Below are 18,902 nucleotides of genomic sequence, written 5' to 3'. Positions count from 1 at the left end.
CACTGTTTCAGAGAAAGGTGGAGACAAGCCCTCTGGCTTTTATTATTTTCCATCACTGGGCCATAATCATATTCTCCGATGTCAGAGCCATATAAATTACATTAACAAACACCCCCCCCACCCCCCCCACCCCCCCAAAAAAGGCTCTAAGTTGTTGAGCTATCTCGTCGCTCAGCTCCAGTCTGCGCAAACCCCAAAAAAACAATCAAAGCGCGGAAACAGAAGGTGAGATGGGCGACTAGAACCCACAAATGTCCACACAAAGCTTTTCTGAGAACCGGAGCCTACGCCCGCTCCATCCTCGTGAAAACAGTTTGAGAAAGAAGCGGAGGCCAAGCGAAGGTCCCCCGCTGGGAGGTGACGGAAGTTCCAGTGAACGGTTAATGCAGGGCTGGCAAAGCGACGGTTACACACATATGATCCAACACGTCTGCTAGCTCGGCCTAACTCAGGGCTGTGTGCGTGAGCCCCCGTCCCCACGTCCCCAGAATATATTAAGATAATAAGTCCGAGCTGAGCTGCAGAACGCACTTAGAGAGCGGCAGCTGCAAGACGACGACTGGGAGTCGGTGCGGTTTCCATCCGAGGTGGAGGAGGCTTAGAATTTTAATGCCTGTTTAATAATGAGCTCGGTAAAAGGTAAACATCGTTTGTAACGGACGAGCATTTAAATATTGATTCTCAAAGCACAGACGAGGAAAAAAAGAAAAAAGCACATCATTTCCCCCTCGGCCAACGTCTTCATAAGGTGCATTATTATCCAATCAATTGTAATTATCTACTCCACGGCGCTATTATCTTTGAGTGAGGATCGCCGTCACCGGCTCAGGTTCACACAGCGTTCAAGCTAGGCCGCTGAGTAGTTTGCTCAAGGGGCCCGAGGCATGCCTTACTGCACCTGGCTGCAGCGTTACCTGCATCCCGTGCACCACAAGGGTGGTGATGTGAGGCGCTATGGAGCTGGCAAACTTCTTGACAATGGCCGCGGCGTGGCGCACCGCCAGCCTATTGTAGCCACATTTAATGGGAGTCACAACGCCGTTAAATTGTACAAGGCAAGAGGAGAAAATAACAACGACAGAGGGGGAGAGAAAACGCTCTGGGGACTATAATATAATATAATTAAAACAATTATTTACTGTTAATAACAGAGAAGGTGTGTGTGTGTGTGTGTGTGTGTGTGCGTCTGACCAAAGCTTCCTGCTTCCAGCTCTTCTATAAACTCTCTCCAGCTCCTCCATCAGGTTTTCTGGAATCACAGGAGAACGCTCGTTCACATCCAACCACATGAGGCTCGACGGGCGGAGGGATGACGACATCGGGACAAAGGTTACGCAGAAGAGTAAAACAGCGCACGCAAAGTAGAAGTACGAAAACCAAGCACTGTCCGGACTGCGGCAACGCTGTGTTATTATCACAATTTAACTGGGTGACCTGTAACAGGTTTCGGGTGGTGTGTAAACGCTGCCTAACTAGTACTAGTGCTGAGGAGATTATCTATGGGAGTAAAGGGTGGAGCAACAAAAGCTGCTGTGCGACGTCTATAACGGGGATGGAAAACACAGAGTCCTCAGCAGCATCGTAGACCGCTGGTGATAACCTCTTCTGGCCGACGGTGTGGAAACAAACAAGTCATAACCAGTTAAACTAAAGAGATGGACGACGACGAGAACGAGTGTTTGGAGCTGAGGACTCCCCCTCCGTCCACCGCGTTCTCACCGTCTTTATCCAGGAACTGTGGTCCTTCTCTTCTGAGGAGGACGACCGCCAGCTGAGCCTGGCTGGCCAGACACTCACAGTCCTGGTGCAGGGAGAGGGAGAGAGGGGGGGAGAGAGAGGGAGAGAAAGAGAGAGAGAGAGAGAGAGAGAGAGAGAGAGAGAGAGAGAGAGAGAGAAAGAGGGAGGGAGAGAGAGAGAGAGAAAGAGAGAGAGAGAGAGAGAGAAAGAGGGGGAGAGAGAGAGAGAGAGAGAGAGAGAGAGGGAGAGAGAGAGAGAGAGAGAGAGAGGCAGAAACTCAACATGAAAACTGCACAATGGCTGCCCTCAGGGCTGCACATACATTGCATGTGATAACGTTGTCCACAGGGAGGTCCCGTTCCCGGAGCAGTCCAAGCTTTTCTCCACGCTGGACCTTCCAGCTCAATGTTTTTTTTGGGCAATTTCAGGCAAAGCTAAAACGATGCCACAGCAGTTTGACTTATTTAAGAAGAAATAGTTCATCTTTCTAATTGTTAAATTGCTAAATTTAAGCGCTATGTGCTGCACCACAGTGTCATCACCGGTTTCAAATTGTGTAACGTTGTGTGTTTACTACATATCTAAAATATTACACACAGATAAGAAGATGGTGGCACACCACAAGAAGGTGATATTGAAGTGATGCACTTACTGTACAGCAACTATTTAGAAAAGGCCACAAATATTTACCCAGGACTGTATTGTTATTGAAACCTCACCTGACACGAGGGCGTAGTACAAAACGCGGATCTGAACATCTTTTTAAGGGAGGCGGGACTATATAAAATACCGCAAAAAAACAAATTTGTGTTTGAATTTGAAAAAAGGAAAAAGCAGCGGTGCCCGGCGCCAAACACGCTCCCGCAGAGGAACACTCCAGTGCATTTGAACTCACATAGAACTTCTGCAGGACCTCGTGGGTGGGGCGCTGCCTCCACTCCTCCATGTCGATCTCCGGCTGCTGTTCCAGGTCCGAGGCGTTGGGGGTGCTGCTCTGACGCTTCACCTTGGAGTGTTTGGGAAGCTCCAGCTCCTCAAAGCTCTTGAACTCTGGGATCCTTTATAAACATGCGCGCACACGCACGCACAGAAATGTACACGCACAGAAACACACACATGCACGCACGCACGCACGCCGTACACACACACACACACACACACACACCAAACATTTTGAAGACGACCAGCGGGTTCAGATTACTTTCTGAACATTTACCTTCATGTTCTACTTTACTGCCTTATATTACTGTCATCTTATGTTTAAATTCATCGAATAATAGAAAAAAATGATCACACGTCCTTTAACAGCAGTTTGTTTGGTGTACAGTCGTTCATACATTTATAAACAGGCTGTGTGTAGCCTGCAGATTTAAGCTCATCTTCCGTTCATTACTTTCTGTAGATTTGTTATTGCAACTCATTTTTAGGTGACATGACGCTGCCCTGGCGAGGCAGCCTCCCTCTGGTGCGGCGAGCGATGGCATTTTCAAAGGTTGTGAAGGGGGCAGAGGAGCGGCTTCTTACTCGGCCTCGTTGACGCGCAGGAAGTCCAGCTGCTCCACCACCGCGCCCGAGATCAGCGTCTGAAAAGGTTTCACACCAGCACGCTGATTTCACCGCCTCGCGCGCCGCAGAAGCCCCTCAGCGCGTGTGGATAGTGCAGCTTTGCACGCTCGGCGCTCCGCGCGCACTCAAGAGTGCGAGCAGGAAGTTGGACTCCTAAAGAGCGGCGCCGACACCGAATGGGATCAAATGTTTCCCCGGAGTTATTACTTCCAAATCCCTGGAGGTGAATTTGTCAGCTGCCGTGCGACGCGTACGCAGCCGCGACGGGCGCGGGAAACTGCTGACGCCTAATGGGGAAGGCAGCGGCGGGCGGGGCAACCCCTCCCCCCCTCACCGCCTCAAAGTTAATGAATGTGGATGTCTGCCGAGACATGGGGGGTGGGGGTCGGGGGAGGGGGGGGGGGGCAGCAACCAGGGGGAGGCGGGGGGCAGGTGGGGGAGGGCGAGGGAGGGCGGAGGCGGGACGGGGGAGGATAATGGAGCCGCTGTTCACAAAAGCAACACAGCGCGGAAACGCAGTGCGATGTTAGCCGCTCTCACCCAAGTCGAACCAAAGGGAGGAAACGGGAAGGGAGGTGAGAGCCGCGCTGCTCGGCCACGTTGTGTTTTTCTTTTTCTTTTACAGCTGCAGCAGAGTTCATCGGGACGGCGAGAATATTAACAGGAGGAGACGGAAAAGGGGAAAAGGAGGAGGAGGAAGGAGGAAAAAAAACAACAAAAAAAAAACCGCCCAAACGAACGCGGTTTTACATTTCTTCCCGTGGCTTCGGGCCTCGGGGCAGTTACCCGTCAAGAGTCAAGGGAGGGGAAAGTTAAAAACGTTTAGACCGTGAACCGACCCCGTGAGGCTTCCCCCCTCTCCACCCGAACGTCGCCTCGCCTCAGCGCGGAGCAGGGCGCCGTGGTCACGGTCGCAAACGCATCCCATAATACACGGCCTCCGAGTGTCTGAAGAAAGCGATTCATATGTTGATTAGCCTCCGACCCGACGGACGGACGCGCGGGCGCTGAATCAGTGACTATTGTCCTTTAAGCATCCAAACCTTATTTGCTGTTGAAGACAGGACTGGCGCCGCTCATCAGGGCCTTTGTGAAGCAGCCACTCCGCTTCCACGCAAGACGGCGGCGCGCGCGTGTTTCAAAACGACGGCGAGGGACAGCAAGACAGGAGGAGAGGGAGGGAGAAGCCACGCAAAAGAGAGGCAGCGCGGGGGGTGAGGGAGGCATAGGAAAGACGGAGCGGAAGAAGGACAGACAGAGAACAGAATGGAGGACGGACGAACTCGCTCCCCACTTTGGAAGCCCACCTGGAGTCTGTCCACGTGAACCTTGACCCCGCCGATGTTTCCCTTCTTGAAGGAGGCCAGCATGTCCAGCACGGGGTTGAAGCGGCTCCCCCTGGTGGAAAGGACGGAGGGTAAGACACGTCGGCCGCCCCTTCCACGCGTGCCCCCTCTCCGCGGCGCAGTTTCGCCATAGCGATCAATAGCGAGCAAATGGCGATCGAGCGTCCGCGGCGGGAACCTCATTGACCGCGCTGGCCGCCGCGGCGCGGTGGGCGAGCGGCTGTGTAAGCAGCCGGAACACATTTTACTTGCGGCTCGCTGGGCTCAATACCGCGGCAATCAGCCTCACAGCCGCGCTCCAGCGATACAAACGACAGGTATTACCCCTCTGATTGAACGGCCGAATACTGTGGCACCTGTCTGCTGTACAACGTGACAGAGAGAAAGAGAGAATAATAAATAACTTAAATTGAGTGGTAATCCGTAAGATTATTTAAAAAATAAAGATAAAAATAATTAAATGAAATTTTTCATATTTACCCTATATTTATTTAGCGAACACTTCTCACGAAACGGGCATTCAATGTGTCTGCACTATGCGTGTGCTCCTCTACATCCTTAATCCACCGCCGGTGGCAGGGTCCGCCTTTCCCGGCAACAATGTAAAGAAGGTGCAACAAGTGAAAGGGAGGCGCAGTGAAGTTGTTAAACAATCGTAGCTAGTTATGATCAGGAAACTGTCCATAAGGACGATTAACATCTGGAAAAAAGAACAGCAAAAATAATATATAATATAAAATTATATTTATAATATATATATAAGTGGCCGCCTCAGGGCAGAGAGGAGGGTGAACCGCGTCCTTTCTAATGGAATCCTGGGACTTGTATTGTAATCTACCCAACACAGACGATGCTGCGGATTACCACTTTAAACAAAGAAAGGAACTTAATTGCCTCAGGGTTCACTGGCCACCGAGAAACGGAGCAAATGAGCTGGCAAGCATCGTTAAAAAGGTACGGAGCAGCGTGACATTATGGGATGGAAAAAGAGAGAAATTACTTGATGTTATCCTCCCGAATGAGAACCAGGAAGAGAGGACGTCCCTGCATCTTCCAGCACTGCTTGATGAACTGCAGGGCATTCTGGGGGATAATGGAGACACGGAGCCTCCGGTGAGAGCGGGGAGTGACATGCCAGCACAGACGCTACGACAACGTCCTTTTGGCTTTTTCAAGTGTATGAACAACGGCTTAAAAACTGTATTTTTTTGTTGCTGTTTTCAATCGATTCGATGAGTGACTCGATAAGGACGAAAAAAAGACTGATGCTCGTGTTCAGAGCGATGGATCCACGTGTGCTTGTTTCACTGAGTGGAGCATATTTCATGTGCATCTATATACAGTTTATGTAAAAAATATTGAACCCCATCTCACCTTGATGTCATCAATAAGCAGCATGACATCCTGGGACAAGTAGAAGTCGCTCAGATCAAATACTATTGGGTAGCACACCACCGTCTTGCCCAGGATGCGATAAATCTGGAAGGATGCAACACACACACGCACACACGCACACGCGCACACACACACACACACACACACACACACACACACACACTTGCATTAGAAGACAGATCACTCACAAGGAGCCATGTACACATTATTCTGCACTGCTCATAAAACTAGTCATCATTCCAGACCAGAGACAGATGCATCAGCTACACAATTTCTTTACACACACCCACACCCACACCCACACCCACACACACACACACACACACGTCAAATGTGACCTGGCACGGTAAAAGCACGGCATCATTGTTACCATTTGACATTTTTATTTCATACTAGACTTTAAAAACTCCTTCATTCATCATAATTCCAGTCCATCTTGCTGCTCACATGCTCCATGATGTCATTTCTGTGTTTGGTGTTGGTCTGTTATTTATTGCACTGTGGGTCATCGGGTCTTTTATGGTGCTAATTTCATTGAGTTGGGATGTATTTTATTTTGACTTATACTGTGTCACTTTTTAAACACCCTGCGGAGCAAACGGCTGCAGTCGACAGTGACACACCTATTCTACTCTACTCCATTTTATAATTTCATATATGCAAAGAAGTTCAAATCCACAGGATGAGGATGCAAATACCTGCATAACACATGGAGGCGTGTGACAGAAATAAAAAAGTAAGTTCGATTTTTTCTTTCAAGGATCTACATCAATAGAAAAAGGCAATTCATGATTTTTATTGACGCCTGAAATTAACATTTCATCCACTTAATAAATTAAGGATGAACATGTTGCGTCAAACACGCACGCACACACACACGCACACACACACACACAAACACACACACACACACACACACAAACACACCGAGGCAGCCTAAAAGCAGCAAAATTGCAGAAAGCCGATAGAATTGGTGGAATTGTTGATCCTCTGTGAGTGACTGCGAGTGTGTTTCTATGAGGCTGTGGAAAGGGAAGCAGCAAACCTCTGGGACTGAGACGGACAAACATCTTCCCTCCGTGTGCTTCTCAGCTCGACGTGAGCCCGATGGAGTGCCGGTAAATTTATACAGGTCAATATGTGGGCTGTATAATTGCGGTCATCCGTGACCTGTGCATAGGGGCTGCTCGTGCGTGTGTGTGTGTGTGTGTGTGTGTGTGTGTGTGTGTGTGTGTGTGTGTGTGTGTGTGTGTGTGTGTGTGTGTGTGTGTGTGTGTGTGTGTATGTATGTGTGTGTGTGTGTGTGTGTGTGAGTGCAAGTATGCTTATACCTTGCAGGTTCCAATGCAGCCCACCGGCCTCTCCGGACGCCCACTCAGCCCCAGCTTCTTATTGACAGCCAGAAAACGGTATGCCTGTGGGAAGACACACACACACACATTCTCTAGGATCAGCATTAACACTGCACAGCATCTCTGATACTGTTGCCTTTTCATTTGAAATCCGACAGGGCAGAAATCCACTTGTTGATGTGTGCTCCTGGTGTTCCTTTCAGCGTCGCCTTGTCAGAATGTCAACAAAAAAAAAAAAGTAAAAGGCATAATTTTCCATTTGAGATGCCAGGCAGGTATGGTGTAGTTTTCATTACGTACCCACCTGCAGGTCGATAATCTCACTATCCCGGTGAGGAAATTCTGTTGTGGCTGAGCATAATCTGAAATTACTTCCATGGAGGCAGAATTGCCGTCGGATATTAGCTGTCATGAGACAGGGATAATGAAGGGTCCCTGCGCTGCCATCAGCGGCTCTCCTTAGCGACCTGAGCACACCCCACGGGCGCCGGCACCGGGAAGGCTCTGGCACTAGCTGCATTGACCCGCTACGGCACAGACCTGAGATTTAAGGTCTTGTTACAAGCATCCATTACCCACCCCCCCAACCACAACCTTTTACGTGCACTCACTGATTTACAGATCTTTTTGAAGAGGTAGCAGAACCGGGTTTTGTATTTTTGTCGGTACAGAGGGCTGCAAAAACTAGATTTAATACAGTCAGACAGACAGTCATAAATGAAAAAAAAAATGCTGCAATGAACGTGGGTGCATATGAACAGTCATTTGTCTGCTGTAAATCTGCTTTGAATGTAGAATAAATATATCTTTGGGGATTCTCGTTTGGACTAAATTCCAATAACTCAAATTTGCATATATAACCTTATTAGCCTGTGCTAGAGCAGTAGTGAAGACAGGCCGTGGCACATCAGAGACTGTTCCTCTGAACTGTGCTAAATGTAAATTCTGGAGCAGGTCAGCACTTTGCTGGCTGTCAGAATGCACCCGATTTAAAAAATGCAAAGAGATCAATGAGAAAAGAGAGACAGAGAGACAGACAGACAGAGAGAGAGAGAGAGAGAGAGAGAGAGAGAGAGAGAGAGAGAGAGAGAAAAAAACCATATATTTTTTTAATGGTACAAGGTGACGTGTGGCTGTTTGTACATATTTAAGTGGTTTTGTACCCCAGTATTAGTGACTGTTAGCCAGGGGAAATCAGATAGACATCCCGCACCTTCCTGTCAATATGAGCAGTGGAAAGAGAGACAGAAAATCTGCCTCCATCAAGCGTTCTATGGTGCATTCTCAGGGCTCAGTACCTGGAGTCAAACAGAGGGTGGTGCTGTGCGCTGCATGTGTGCAGAAAAAGCACGCACGCGCGAGCGCGCACGCACGCACGCACGCACGCACACACACACGCACAGTAAAAGAAACACTGTGAGAAAGCCAACGAGGCGACCAATAAGTGACCAGGACAAAACACACACAAAAAAACCCCCAAAAAACCACAGTATAGACAGCGGAGTTTAGGTAAAAAAAGAAGTGGTAATTGAGGATTAATTGGTATGGCTAATCCGGCTGCCCTAAGAGCCAAGGACAAGACCCAGAGGAGGGAAATAGAGAGGTTGGGAGGACCTCTGCACTCAACACTTCCTGTCTGCAGAATACCAATGAAGAAAAGTGAGCAGCACACAGGCAGCCTATCAAAGAACCTTTCAGCCCTGACTCATTCCTACTGTCTGCAGCCCAACAGCACGTCTGTACAGGCGGCAAAGAGCAAAGGCCTTACCACGCAGTCGGGCCCGGGCGTAGATACGGACCCAGACAGCCGCCTCATCTCACCTCTCTCCGTCCTGGAGAGAGGTGTTAATTATCTCTTCAAGAGACAGGACCCCCGCAAGGCAGCCGGAGCGGACGCTGTTTCCCCCTCTACAGCAGAGCACTTTGCAGCCCAACTGTGGCCAGTGTTCACGGACATCTCTAACACCTCCATGATTGAAAGTATCGTACCTGCGTGCTTCAGAAGACCCACCACCATCCCTGTTCCCAAAAAGCCGAGGATCACAGGCCTTAATGGCTACAGATCAGTCGCTCTGGCCTCCGTGGTAACGAAGACCTTCCAGCGCCTCATGCTGAAACATCCCCAGGACATCAGCAACCCCCTCCTCGACCCGATGCAGTTCGTCTACAGAACCAGCCAGGTCTGTAGACTAAGTTTTGCAGACTCCCCCGACACCTACGTCAGGAACCTGTTTGTGGACTTCAGCTCCCGGAAGTCAACACCATCGCCCCAGCTCTTCTCCAGGACAAACTATCCCAGCTGCGCGTGCCTGATCCCTACCTGCAGGTGGATCACTGACTTCCTGATGGACACGATAGACATGATTCGTTTCGAAGAGTTAGCCTTAAACATTTTTTCCATTGACAGGTACAAAACCTCCCATGGAAGGTTGGGTTGACACAGGGGTGCAACGGATCACAAAACTCACTCGGATCGTGTCTCGATGTTGAGTCACGGATCGGATCGTGTTTCGTATCCGCAAAGAATCAAAAAAATAAATGAAGACTTCAACTTTGCTTTCCATTTATTCTGTAAAACAGTTAGAGCAAGGAACTTTTGCACATGGTCTTAAATGAAAACAACTTACAAGATGTCCAATTTTTTAATAAAATCTTAAAATATAAAAAATATTCGAAGATCAATTGTTAATTTAAAGTGCAATCTGAGGCATGCATGACACAGTATCGTCTTCCTCGAAACATGGTAGTGAATGAAAAAATATGATAAGATCCGTCCCCAGTAACTGGATTTAATTCCATGAGTAATCCTCTTCAATTTCTCACGTTTATAAAAAAACTAAATTTTCGTGAAAACCAGTTCAGAATTAAGCGAGTTGCAGTCGATTTTGTAGAGGAGACTGCGTCTCTCAATGCACACTGTACCTTCGTATGTTGTTTAGTAGCGGATCTTGACCGCTCCGATATGGCGGAGGCGCATAGCGACGATGTTTGCGTCGCGGCAGGTTGTGACGTAGCAGCGACGCAGAGCGGCGCACCACCGGCGCTTCAGGGTAAAACAGCAGCGTCTGTCTTCATCTTCTTTTCACTCCGCTTCCAGACTTATGGAATTATGACTTTGAAAAGTAAGGCGGCGGCAGTAAAACTGTGTCTCACGGCCGCGGCTCAAGTTCGCAATTGATCCGCGGCTCACATGCCAGCCGAGCCACGCGCGGGGGGGGGGGGGGGGGGGGGGTCGAACCGCACCGTTACACCGCAGGTTGACGACGCGATGAGACGTCTGCGGAGAACGACAGCGGGGCGGGCGAATCCGGCGAAGCGGGAGGGAGGCGGCACGTCAGAGATGAACTGATTCTGCGGAGGATGGACGGTCTGTCCGGTGTCTTAATTCAATATTCAACGTGCTGCCCTGCCCCGCCCTCCCCTCCCCTCCCCTCCGGGATCCATGACTGCACATCCCATCTCAAGGAGCTGAGGCACCGCAGAGCGGGGCGAGGCGAATAGAGGAATGAGGCACAAAAGATCTGACAGCAGTCAAAGCAGATGGCTAGCCTCCGGGGGGGGGGGGTATGGGGGTGGTGGTGTACACGGTCACTTAGTAGTGGGCGAGTCGGCGGTTAAGGACGGAGTAGAGGGGGAGAGAGACCGTGAGATCCGGGACGATGTCGCGGCAAAGGAAAAAGCACGAGCGTACATACATGCTTACATGCATTAGCCTACGCCTACCAAACAGCAGGTTGGCGAGCAAGGGAGGAGGAGTGGGTAACGTTTGTGCTCGAGCAGCGAAACAAACGGAGCCTTTCGGGCTCTAGAACAACAGGCAAACAGACGGGCTCGGTAAGCGTTTGGCGGGTCGGACTTTCTTTCGGAGTGGGAATGGACCGTGTCGTGTGCGCTGTGGGTCGCGTGCTCTGTGTCGTGTGTAGTGTGTACTGTGTAACTCTGTCGTGTGTCGTGTGTGTACCGTGTACTGTGTCGTGTGTACTGTGTCGTGTGAACTGTGTTGTGTGTGTCGGGTGTACTGGTTGTGTGTGTCGTGTGTACTGTGTCGTGTGAACTGTGTTGTGTGTGTCGCGTGAACTGTGTTGTGTGTGTCGTGTGTACTCTGTCGTGTGAACTGTGTTGTGTGTGTCGTGTGTGTACTGGTACTGTGCCGTGTGTGTACTGATTACTGTGTCGTGTGTGTACTGAGATCAGACGGAGCGCCCTTTCTAGTCCAGGGGACACAAAGGCACTTTCCACACTGTATGGCCCTGAAAGCACCTCTGATGGAGGATAATAACATCGCTGTTGAGGGGTCAAATTCCTTTCTTTGTCATACACTGCCTCCTCCACATGGAACAAGCTGAAGGAGATATAATATATAGATTTGGCTCACAGCGGGGGGTTTGCGGTGGACAGGCTGAGTCGGATTGGAACAACAGACTTGAAGACGAGTGAAGATCGAGAAAGGCCTGTTTAGTGACAAGAGCAACCTCAGAAACTTCGGTTTTTAGGGTTCGACCACGAACAAGAAGCACCGCAGGAGGCAGGAGGCGCATGAGGAGGGAAAAGGGAGAGATTGACTCGAACAACATCTGCTGGGAATCTCTATGGTGGCGTATCAATCCGGTAGCTGTCGAACCACACCTGCACTATAACGTGGGCGACTTAGCGAGGATCACAGACTGCCCCGAAAGTAAGTACTTTCATGTTTACCGCATTTGGGTACCACGAGATCCACATTTAACAACGCAGAGCCCCACGAACATGGATTAAAAGGCAGAGCTGCGCCACCACCAAAAAAACAACAGCCCTCCTTTTATCCCTGCACCTTATACTTAGACCATTAGCATTTGAAAGCTTAAGCCGGAAGAAATGAAAAATCTGAGAGGACCGTTTGAAAGCAATCAAAGTCCTGATGAAAACATAAAAAACGCATGCGTCTCACAAGTCGGATAATGGACTGTATTTGAAGAATAGAAGGTTTGTTTGTTCCACTGAGAAAATGTTGAAAACCAACGTCGAACTGTGTGAAGAGAGATTTGAATTTGGTGAACTGGACTATAACCACCGCTCGCTCGTCACCATCAGTCGCTCCCGCACACATCACTGGACTTTCCCCAGTCTCGCACGCCGCTGGTGGGCGGAGTCGGTAAACATCCAGTAAATGCATCGGCTGTTTTGCCGAAATGACAGAGTGACGGCTTTACCAGTCAGCTGATCAATCAACGCGAACATTCACCTAGTCGGCTAATCAATCGTTTCACCCAACCTGCTACTCCGGCTTTGACTGATGGGGCGATCGAGGAAAGGGGGAGGGGGGGTCTTAACGGCAGATTTAGGACTGACAGGCAGATAGATCGGCTGAGCCTACCTCTGCTGGCATATTGATAGCAGGCTGCTGAAAACTAATCTAGCTAACTGTCTTATTGATCCTTGTAGTGCGGGAGTGCCAGTAGTCCGCCTTGGTTTCTTACCCTCCAATAGCTCCCCTTTAATATAGGATTTATGATTACTCGCCGCCGTCCCCCTTGTCAGAGAAAAATCTGTTCGCCGGTGCTGACATGCCAGAGCCACGTCACAGTGCCAAAGGCTGGTGGAATGAGACTAATCACGCCTTCATCAAAGCCCCGTTGTCTTATCAATGGAGGCGCGAGTGAAAACTGTGCATGCACGTGAGCGAGTTAAGGTGCTTGTGTGTGTGTGCGTCGCTGAGTGTGTGTTGCGTTTTTGTCAACTTCCTCATCTCACCGTGTGACTGTTGTGGGTCTTGTTCAAAGCTTTGCTGACGATGACTGTGACGTGCAGTTTGTTTGTTGACTGCCAATGACAAGCAAACTAATGGAAAATGTACTTTGGATAAGAGCCTGTGTGTTTCCCCCTGGAGCGGCGGCGTGGTCTTGTTTTCGGCAAACTGAGGCCCCTGTTCAGTTTTATGCTCTTAAAAAGACCACACAGCGTTTAACAAATTAAAAGTTGTTTTGTTCCACGATGTGCCACATTTCACCTGTTGGAACGTTTAACTGCATTGACTGTAATGCAAGCGTCGGGCAAAACCGACACGGAATTTTAAACATGGTGTAGTCACTATGATATAAGCGGGACATCTGTGCTGTCAACAGCCCCGCGGCTCTCCAAGATGGATTTATTATCATGAAAACTACTAAACAAACACACTAAACAATCAAAGAGATAGAGATTGTTTTCTTACAAGCCTGTAACTTTGAATCAACGCTGTTGCTGGGAGGATTAGCAGGCTTTAGTAGCCCATGAGTTGTTACCCACCAGATTAGCTGGCTATGGCAGTCTTTCCCCACCTAAGAAAATTGTGGATTACGACTGGCCAGTGCTAAATACTAAATAGTGTGTGCGTCAATGTAGGCATCTGTACACAATGTCTGACATGTGTGCTCCGTTACCTTGACCAGCTCCTTCTGGGGCCAGATTTGAATGGGCTCCACCTGTTGGGGCGTCTGGGTCTGGATGCCATATGTGTTTAAGAACACCTGCAGTCTGTGGACACACACACACACGCACACACGCACACACGCACACACACACACACACACGCACACACGCACACACGCACACACGCACACACGCACACACGCACACACGCACGCACGCACGCACGCACGCACACACGCACGCACACACGCACACACGCACACACACGCACACACCAGCAGAATATGGCAATTTTCATGGCAATTTCTGTCGACCCTGCTGTTTAGGAGATGAAACCCCTCTTGCCCGTCCTACATCGCAGAACTGAGATTTCATTCCATCGCTCTCCACACTCAAATCCCAGTGGAGGACCTTGGGTAATCACCACTGGCTGATGAACACTCTAGATCTGAGTCCACAGAAGGCTTTTTGGTTTAAAATTTCACTATATTTTCCCGCAACTACCAGTTTTTTTCAGATCGTGAATTCCTGTTCAAATTGTTTTGTTTTTGCTTTTGTAGTGGCACACAGCAGGGATAGACTTCAGAGCAACAGCAGTTGGTACAAACCTTGATGAGACCACCGGATCTGCATTTCCAAACCAATGAAAATGCCCCTTGTAGACGCTTCCCAGACAGGGATGTGGATTTTCACCCCAGGAGGCCAAACTCAGAGAGAGTCAGAAGAGCCAAATGGCCCTGTTCGTGATCCCGGGCTGAGATTGAACCAACTAACCCCCTCTGTTTCCCCTCTCTCTTTCTCCACATGGAAACAGCATTCTTTCATTTGATCCAAACCCCATTAAGAACCCCTGGTGTTCTAGGCCAGGTCATAAAATGAAAGACCCACCTGGATAATTTGCATCTGCAAACTTTCCTCTGTGTTAAGCCGAAGTCCGAATCAATGTGAACCAATGTCAAATTCGTCAGTAGGTGAAGTTACATTATTTCTGCGGATGTTTCTATGATGAATGATCCAACTCTCATCACGAGACGACGTAAAGTCGACGCAAAGTTCAAGTTCAAGCTCAAGAGATTATTTGTCACATTCATATACATACGGTCATACATAAAATATATGCAGTGAAATGAAATGACGCCCGATGATTACCAATAATACTGTTTAAATGCATAAACTTTCATGTTGCCAGGTTACCATTTGGTGTTCAACCAGGAAACTGCGACCACCACCATTATTATGTCAGCTTTGTGTGTGTGATATAATCAGATTAAGGATTATGATTTTATGTTTTTTTTTAAGTGTTGAAATTATGTCGTTATAGTTAGGAATCGTCTTAGTAGTTCATTAGTCACGAATGTTTTGTTACTGAGAATGGTTGTGAAAGATGACTGATGCCTGAACCATGTGTTTTGTTTTAATTGTATTTGTTTTTATGTAAACATTGTCACAAGAGTTTATGTTGTGAAATGATTGATTGTTTTTAACGTAGTCTTGTGTGAGGATATGTGACCTCTGTGTATAAAGTTCAATTACCTTCACGAGTCAGGGAATTATCAACAGCCAATAAGAATGGAGGCGAACCAAAGACTCTGCCTCCTCAGCCATTTTAATCAGTTACGCAGGTCTGAACATTTCTAAGGTTGTGGTGAGGGATGTTGCTCAATCTGGTCAACCCTGAGTTTTCTTTGAGAGTACTATCACCATGCACATAAATGTTCAAACAGAGGTAATCACAAAAGATCTATCACTGAACACACCAGTGAAAAATGTATTCAGAGTCTCTTCCACACCTGCCCTCTCTTGGGTCTCAGTCAATGAGCTTGTAGATCATTTCAACTTGTACGTTGATATGATCTACAATGACATATGTCATTGATGCCATTGCACCCAGGAGGGTGAAGTGGTCTCTGGTAAGAAAAAAACATCTCTATGGAGAAACACCACGCTGGTAGGGATAGAAAAAAAGGTGCAGGTGGCGAAAGACAAATCTTCACGTTCATTATGACTTCTACAAAGAGAGACTTTGCATTTATAATTTGGAAAAGAGAAATGCAAGGCGCTCTTTTTTCTCTGACATCATCGCCAAAAACAATAATCACGTACGTGCCTTGTTCTCTACTGTCGACAGGCAAACCAACCCTCCGGTGTCAGTAGCCTCTGAACTTCTATCCACCTGGGCCTGCAATGAATTTGCCTCCTTCTTCACCGACAAAATTTTGAATTAGACATGCAGTCAGTGCTGCCATATCAGGTACAGGATATGTGTGTCAACTAAAAATCAATTGAAATACCACAACACAATTTGATCCGATCAAGCATTAAAACTTTGAGGACATTATACAACCGCAAATCCTCCTCTTGCTGCCTTGATATTTTGCCAACGGGCCTTTTCAAAAATGTTTCAAATATGCAATTTGAAACCTTTTTGAAAAAGCCAGGGAAAACCTCGGATCATCTTCAAATTGCCAACATGTCTCTTCTCAGGTTTCTTCCCAGAGGCCCTGAAAACAGCCGTCATCAAGCCACTCTTAAAAAACAACAATCTAGACGCCTCACTAATTAACAATTGTAGGCCCATACTAAACCTCCCGTTTTTAAGTGAAGTCATTGAAAAATCTGTTTTTCAACAGCTTAACAATTTCTTGGGACAAGACAGCTGTTTTGATGTCGTCCAGTCAGGATTTCTACCACACCACAGCACTGAGACTGCTCTCGTGAGGGCCTGAAATGACGTCAAATCGAGTAATACTAAGACTGAAATTCTGCCACTGTCTTGTGTTTCGATTGGATGTCATTTCAGGCCCTCACGAGAGCAGTCTCAGTGCTGTGGTGTGGTAGAAATCCTGACTGGACGACATCAAAACAGCTGTCTTGTCCCAAGAAATTGTGGGGCCTCTTCTTTTTAACATCTACATGCTCAGATGCTGGCTCAGATTATGAAAAATAACAAAATATGATACTATAATTACACACACGACACACTCTTTTATATAGCAAAACCACCAAGGGACTGGTCCAATAAAATCACTGAGCAAGTGCATTAAACATATCAACGATGGGATGTGTGCCAGAATTTTCTCCAACTAAACAAAGAGAAAACTGAAGACATTATTTTTGTTGCCTTGGAAGAACGACTAAACGTCAGCGCTCAGCTTTAATCAATAATGTTAAACAGCACAAACCGAGCCAGAAATCTCGGTGTTGTCATGGACTCTGACCTAAATTTCAACAGCCACATTAAAACCATTACAGAGTCAATCTACTATCGCCTTAAGAATATAAGGATTAAACGACTTATGTCTCAGCAGAATTTGGCGAAAACGTGTCTGTGCATTTATCTTCAGTGGACTAGACTACTGTAACGGTGTCTTTACAGGTCTCCCTAAAACCCCCACCAGACAGCTGCAGCTGATTCAGAACGCTGCTGCTCCAGTCCTCACTGGGATCAAGAAGGTGGATCATATCGCTCCAGTTCTCAGATGTTTACACTGGCTTCCTGTCCGTCAAAGCATTGATTTTCAAAATACGACCGTTGGTTTATAAAGCGCTGAATGGTTTACGCCAAAATACGTTTCTGATCTTCTGCTGCGTTACGAACCATCCAGAGCTCTCAGGTCGTGTGGGACAGCTCTGCTTTCTGTCCCCAGAGTCAAAACTAAACAAGCAGCGTTGGGTTTTTATGCACCACGTATCTAGAACAAACTCCCAGAAAACTGCAGGTCTGCTGCTACCCTCACTTCTTTTAAATCAAGGCTGAAGACTTTCCTGTTTGCCGCTGCCTTTTAATAAACTAAATATTCATTTCTTGAACTGCACTGTAAATTTATGCCTTGATTTTATGCATTCTATGTATTTTATTTCTTAACTTTATAATGTGTTACTTCCTTTTAAAATGTATTTCTTTTGCACTTTGTCTAATGTTCTGATGTTTTATTTAAAAGCACTTTGAATTGCCTTGTTGTTGAAATGTATATACTAATGGCTTCTATATGTTTTACTGTATTATAACGGCTTTGGCTGATCTGCAACGGTGATTTCAGATAACTGAAAGATTTCCAGACCGGTTCTCTTGGGCTAGGATATCGCCTTGACAAGGTAAAACACAATTCAGGGAATAGTCAAAATAATTGTTAACAAAGAGCAAAGGTTTCTTTGATTAATTCTTGCATTGCACTATAACTTTTATGCATTCTATGTATTCTATTTTTTTTATTTATGGATTCTATGTCCTGTTATAATGTGTTTCTTTTGCACTTTGTCTTAATGCTTTTGATGTTTTATGTAAAGCACATTGAATTTCATTGTTGTAGAAATGTGCTATATAAATAAACTTGCCCTGCCTTGAGGCCAGGAGACATCCCAAACTCCTCCCCCCTCAGGCGGGTGTCTAAGATAAGCAGTTGACTGCTCAGTCTGCAGGCTGGTTCCTCACTCCAGTGAAGAACTTTCCCCTTTTTTCTTTTTAAAATTTGTTTTAATTTCAAGTTTCTTGAAGTCTTTTTTTTCCACCAAAGTCTGCACACAACTTAGATCTTACTAAACAAGCTTGCTCCAGCCACCCAGCTGAAGAATTGTATTTTCTTAAATTTTTCTTTTAATTTTCTCACTAAACCTTGCGGTTTTGCAATGTTGCATTATTTTCTTTTTTTTGTTTTTCAACCGATCCACAAAGACAAAACCTAACTGATGAAGTTAGTATAGTCATATTAATTCGATTAGACACAAAACCCCAACCAGTCATCACCCGGGGGTCATCGCCAATTTAACTCGGTTGTGATCGGAGAGTCGGATCAGAACACGGTCCCTGGACCTTCCCAAACCGAAGCCTTCTCAAGCCGGCGGACCGTTCCATCCGCCTGGGAACATTGGAGCTCCCCTGCCCGTCCAAAACCCGACACCCGTCCTGAAGCCCACATGACGTGGATGAGAATCACCGGTGGAGGAGCTGAGCGTCGGCAACTACCTATGGAACTCCATCCGGCCCAACAGCTCTGGAGAGCGGCTGAAACTCCTGAACCACGACTCTGTAAGGCTTTGAAAGGCTTCCAGTTCTGCCTCATGATGACGGGTTGATGTGTCAGATTTAATTAATCCCCCCTTTAGAGAGGTCAGATACCCC

At 47.4% G+C, this 18,902-nt stretch overlaps 1 protein-coding gene across 4 annotated transcripts in view; it reads right to left on the bottom strand.

Annotated features, from left to right (window-relative positions):
- phkb (phosphorylase kinase, beta) overlaps positions 1-18,902 on the bottom strand; it is a 103,483-nt gene that overhangs the window by 9,398 nt on the left and 75,183 nt on the right. For 3 of the 4 annotated variants that reach the window (XM_079997810.1, XM_079997812.1, XM_079997813.1), the window contains 9 exons: positions 13,795-13,888; positions 7,376-7,459; positions 6,024-6,128; positions 5,650-5,732; positions 4,611-4,701; positions 3,262-3,320; positions 2,633-2,795; positions 1,720-1,801; positions 1,192-1,249 (listed from right to left, as the gene is read on the bottom strand). In XM_079997810.1, coding sequence (XP_079853936.1) covers positions 1,192-1,249; positions 1,720-1,801; positions 2,633-2,795; positions 3,262-3,320; positions 4,611-4,701; positions 5,650-5,732; positions 6,024-6,128; positions 7,376-7,459; positions 13,795-13,888 — 819 coding nt within the window. Of the gene's footprint in view, positions 1-914; positions 1,006-1,191; positions 1,250-1,719; positions 1,802-2,632; positions 2,796-3,261; positions 3,321-4,610; positions 4,702-5,649; positions 5,733-6,023; positions 6,129-7,375; positions 7,460-13,794; positions 13,889-18,902 lie in introns of all 4 variants that reach the window. The other variant, XM_079997811.1, reaches the window with a different exon arrangement.

Source organism: Zeus faber, assembly GCF_960531495.2.
Source record: "Zeus faber genome assembly, chromosome: 3".
NCBI classification, from domain to species: Eukaryota; Metazoa; Chordata; class Actinopteri; order Zeiformes; family Zeidae; genus Zeus; species Zeus faber.
The sequence above is the reverse complement of the archived record's forward strand: the minus strand, read 5'-3'. Positions and strand labels throughout refer to the sequence as shown.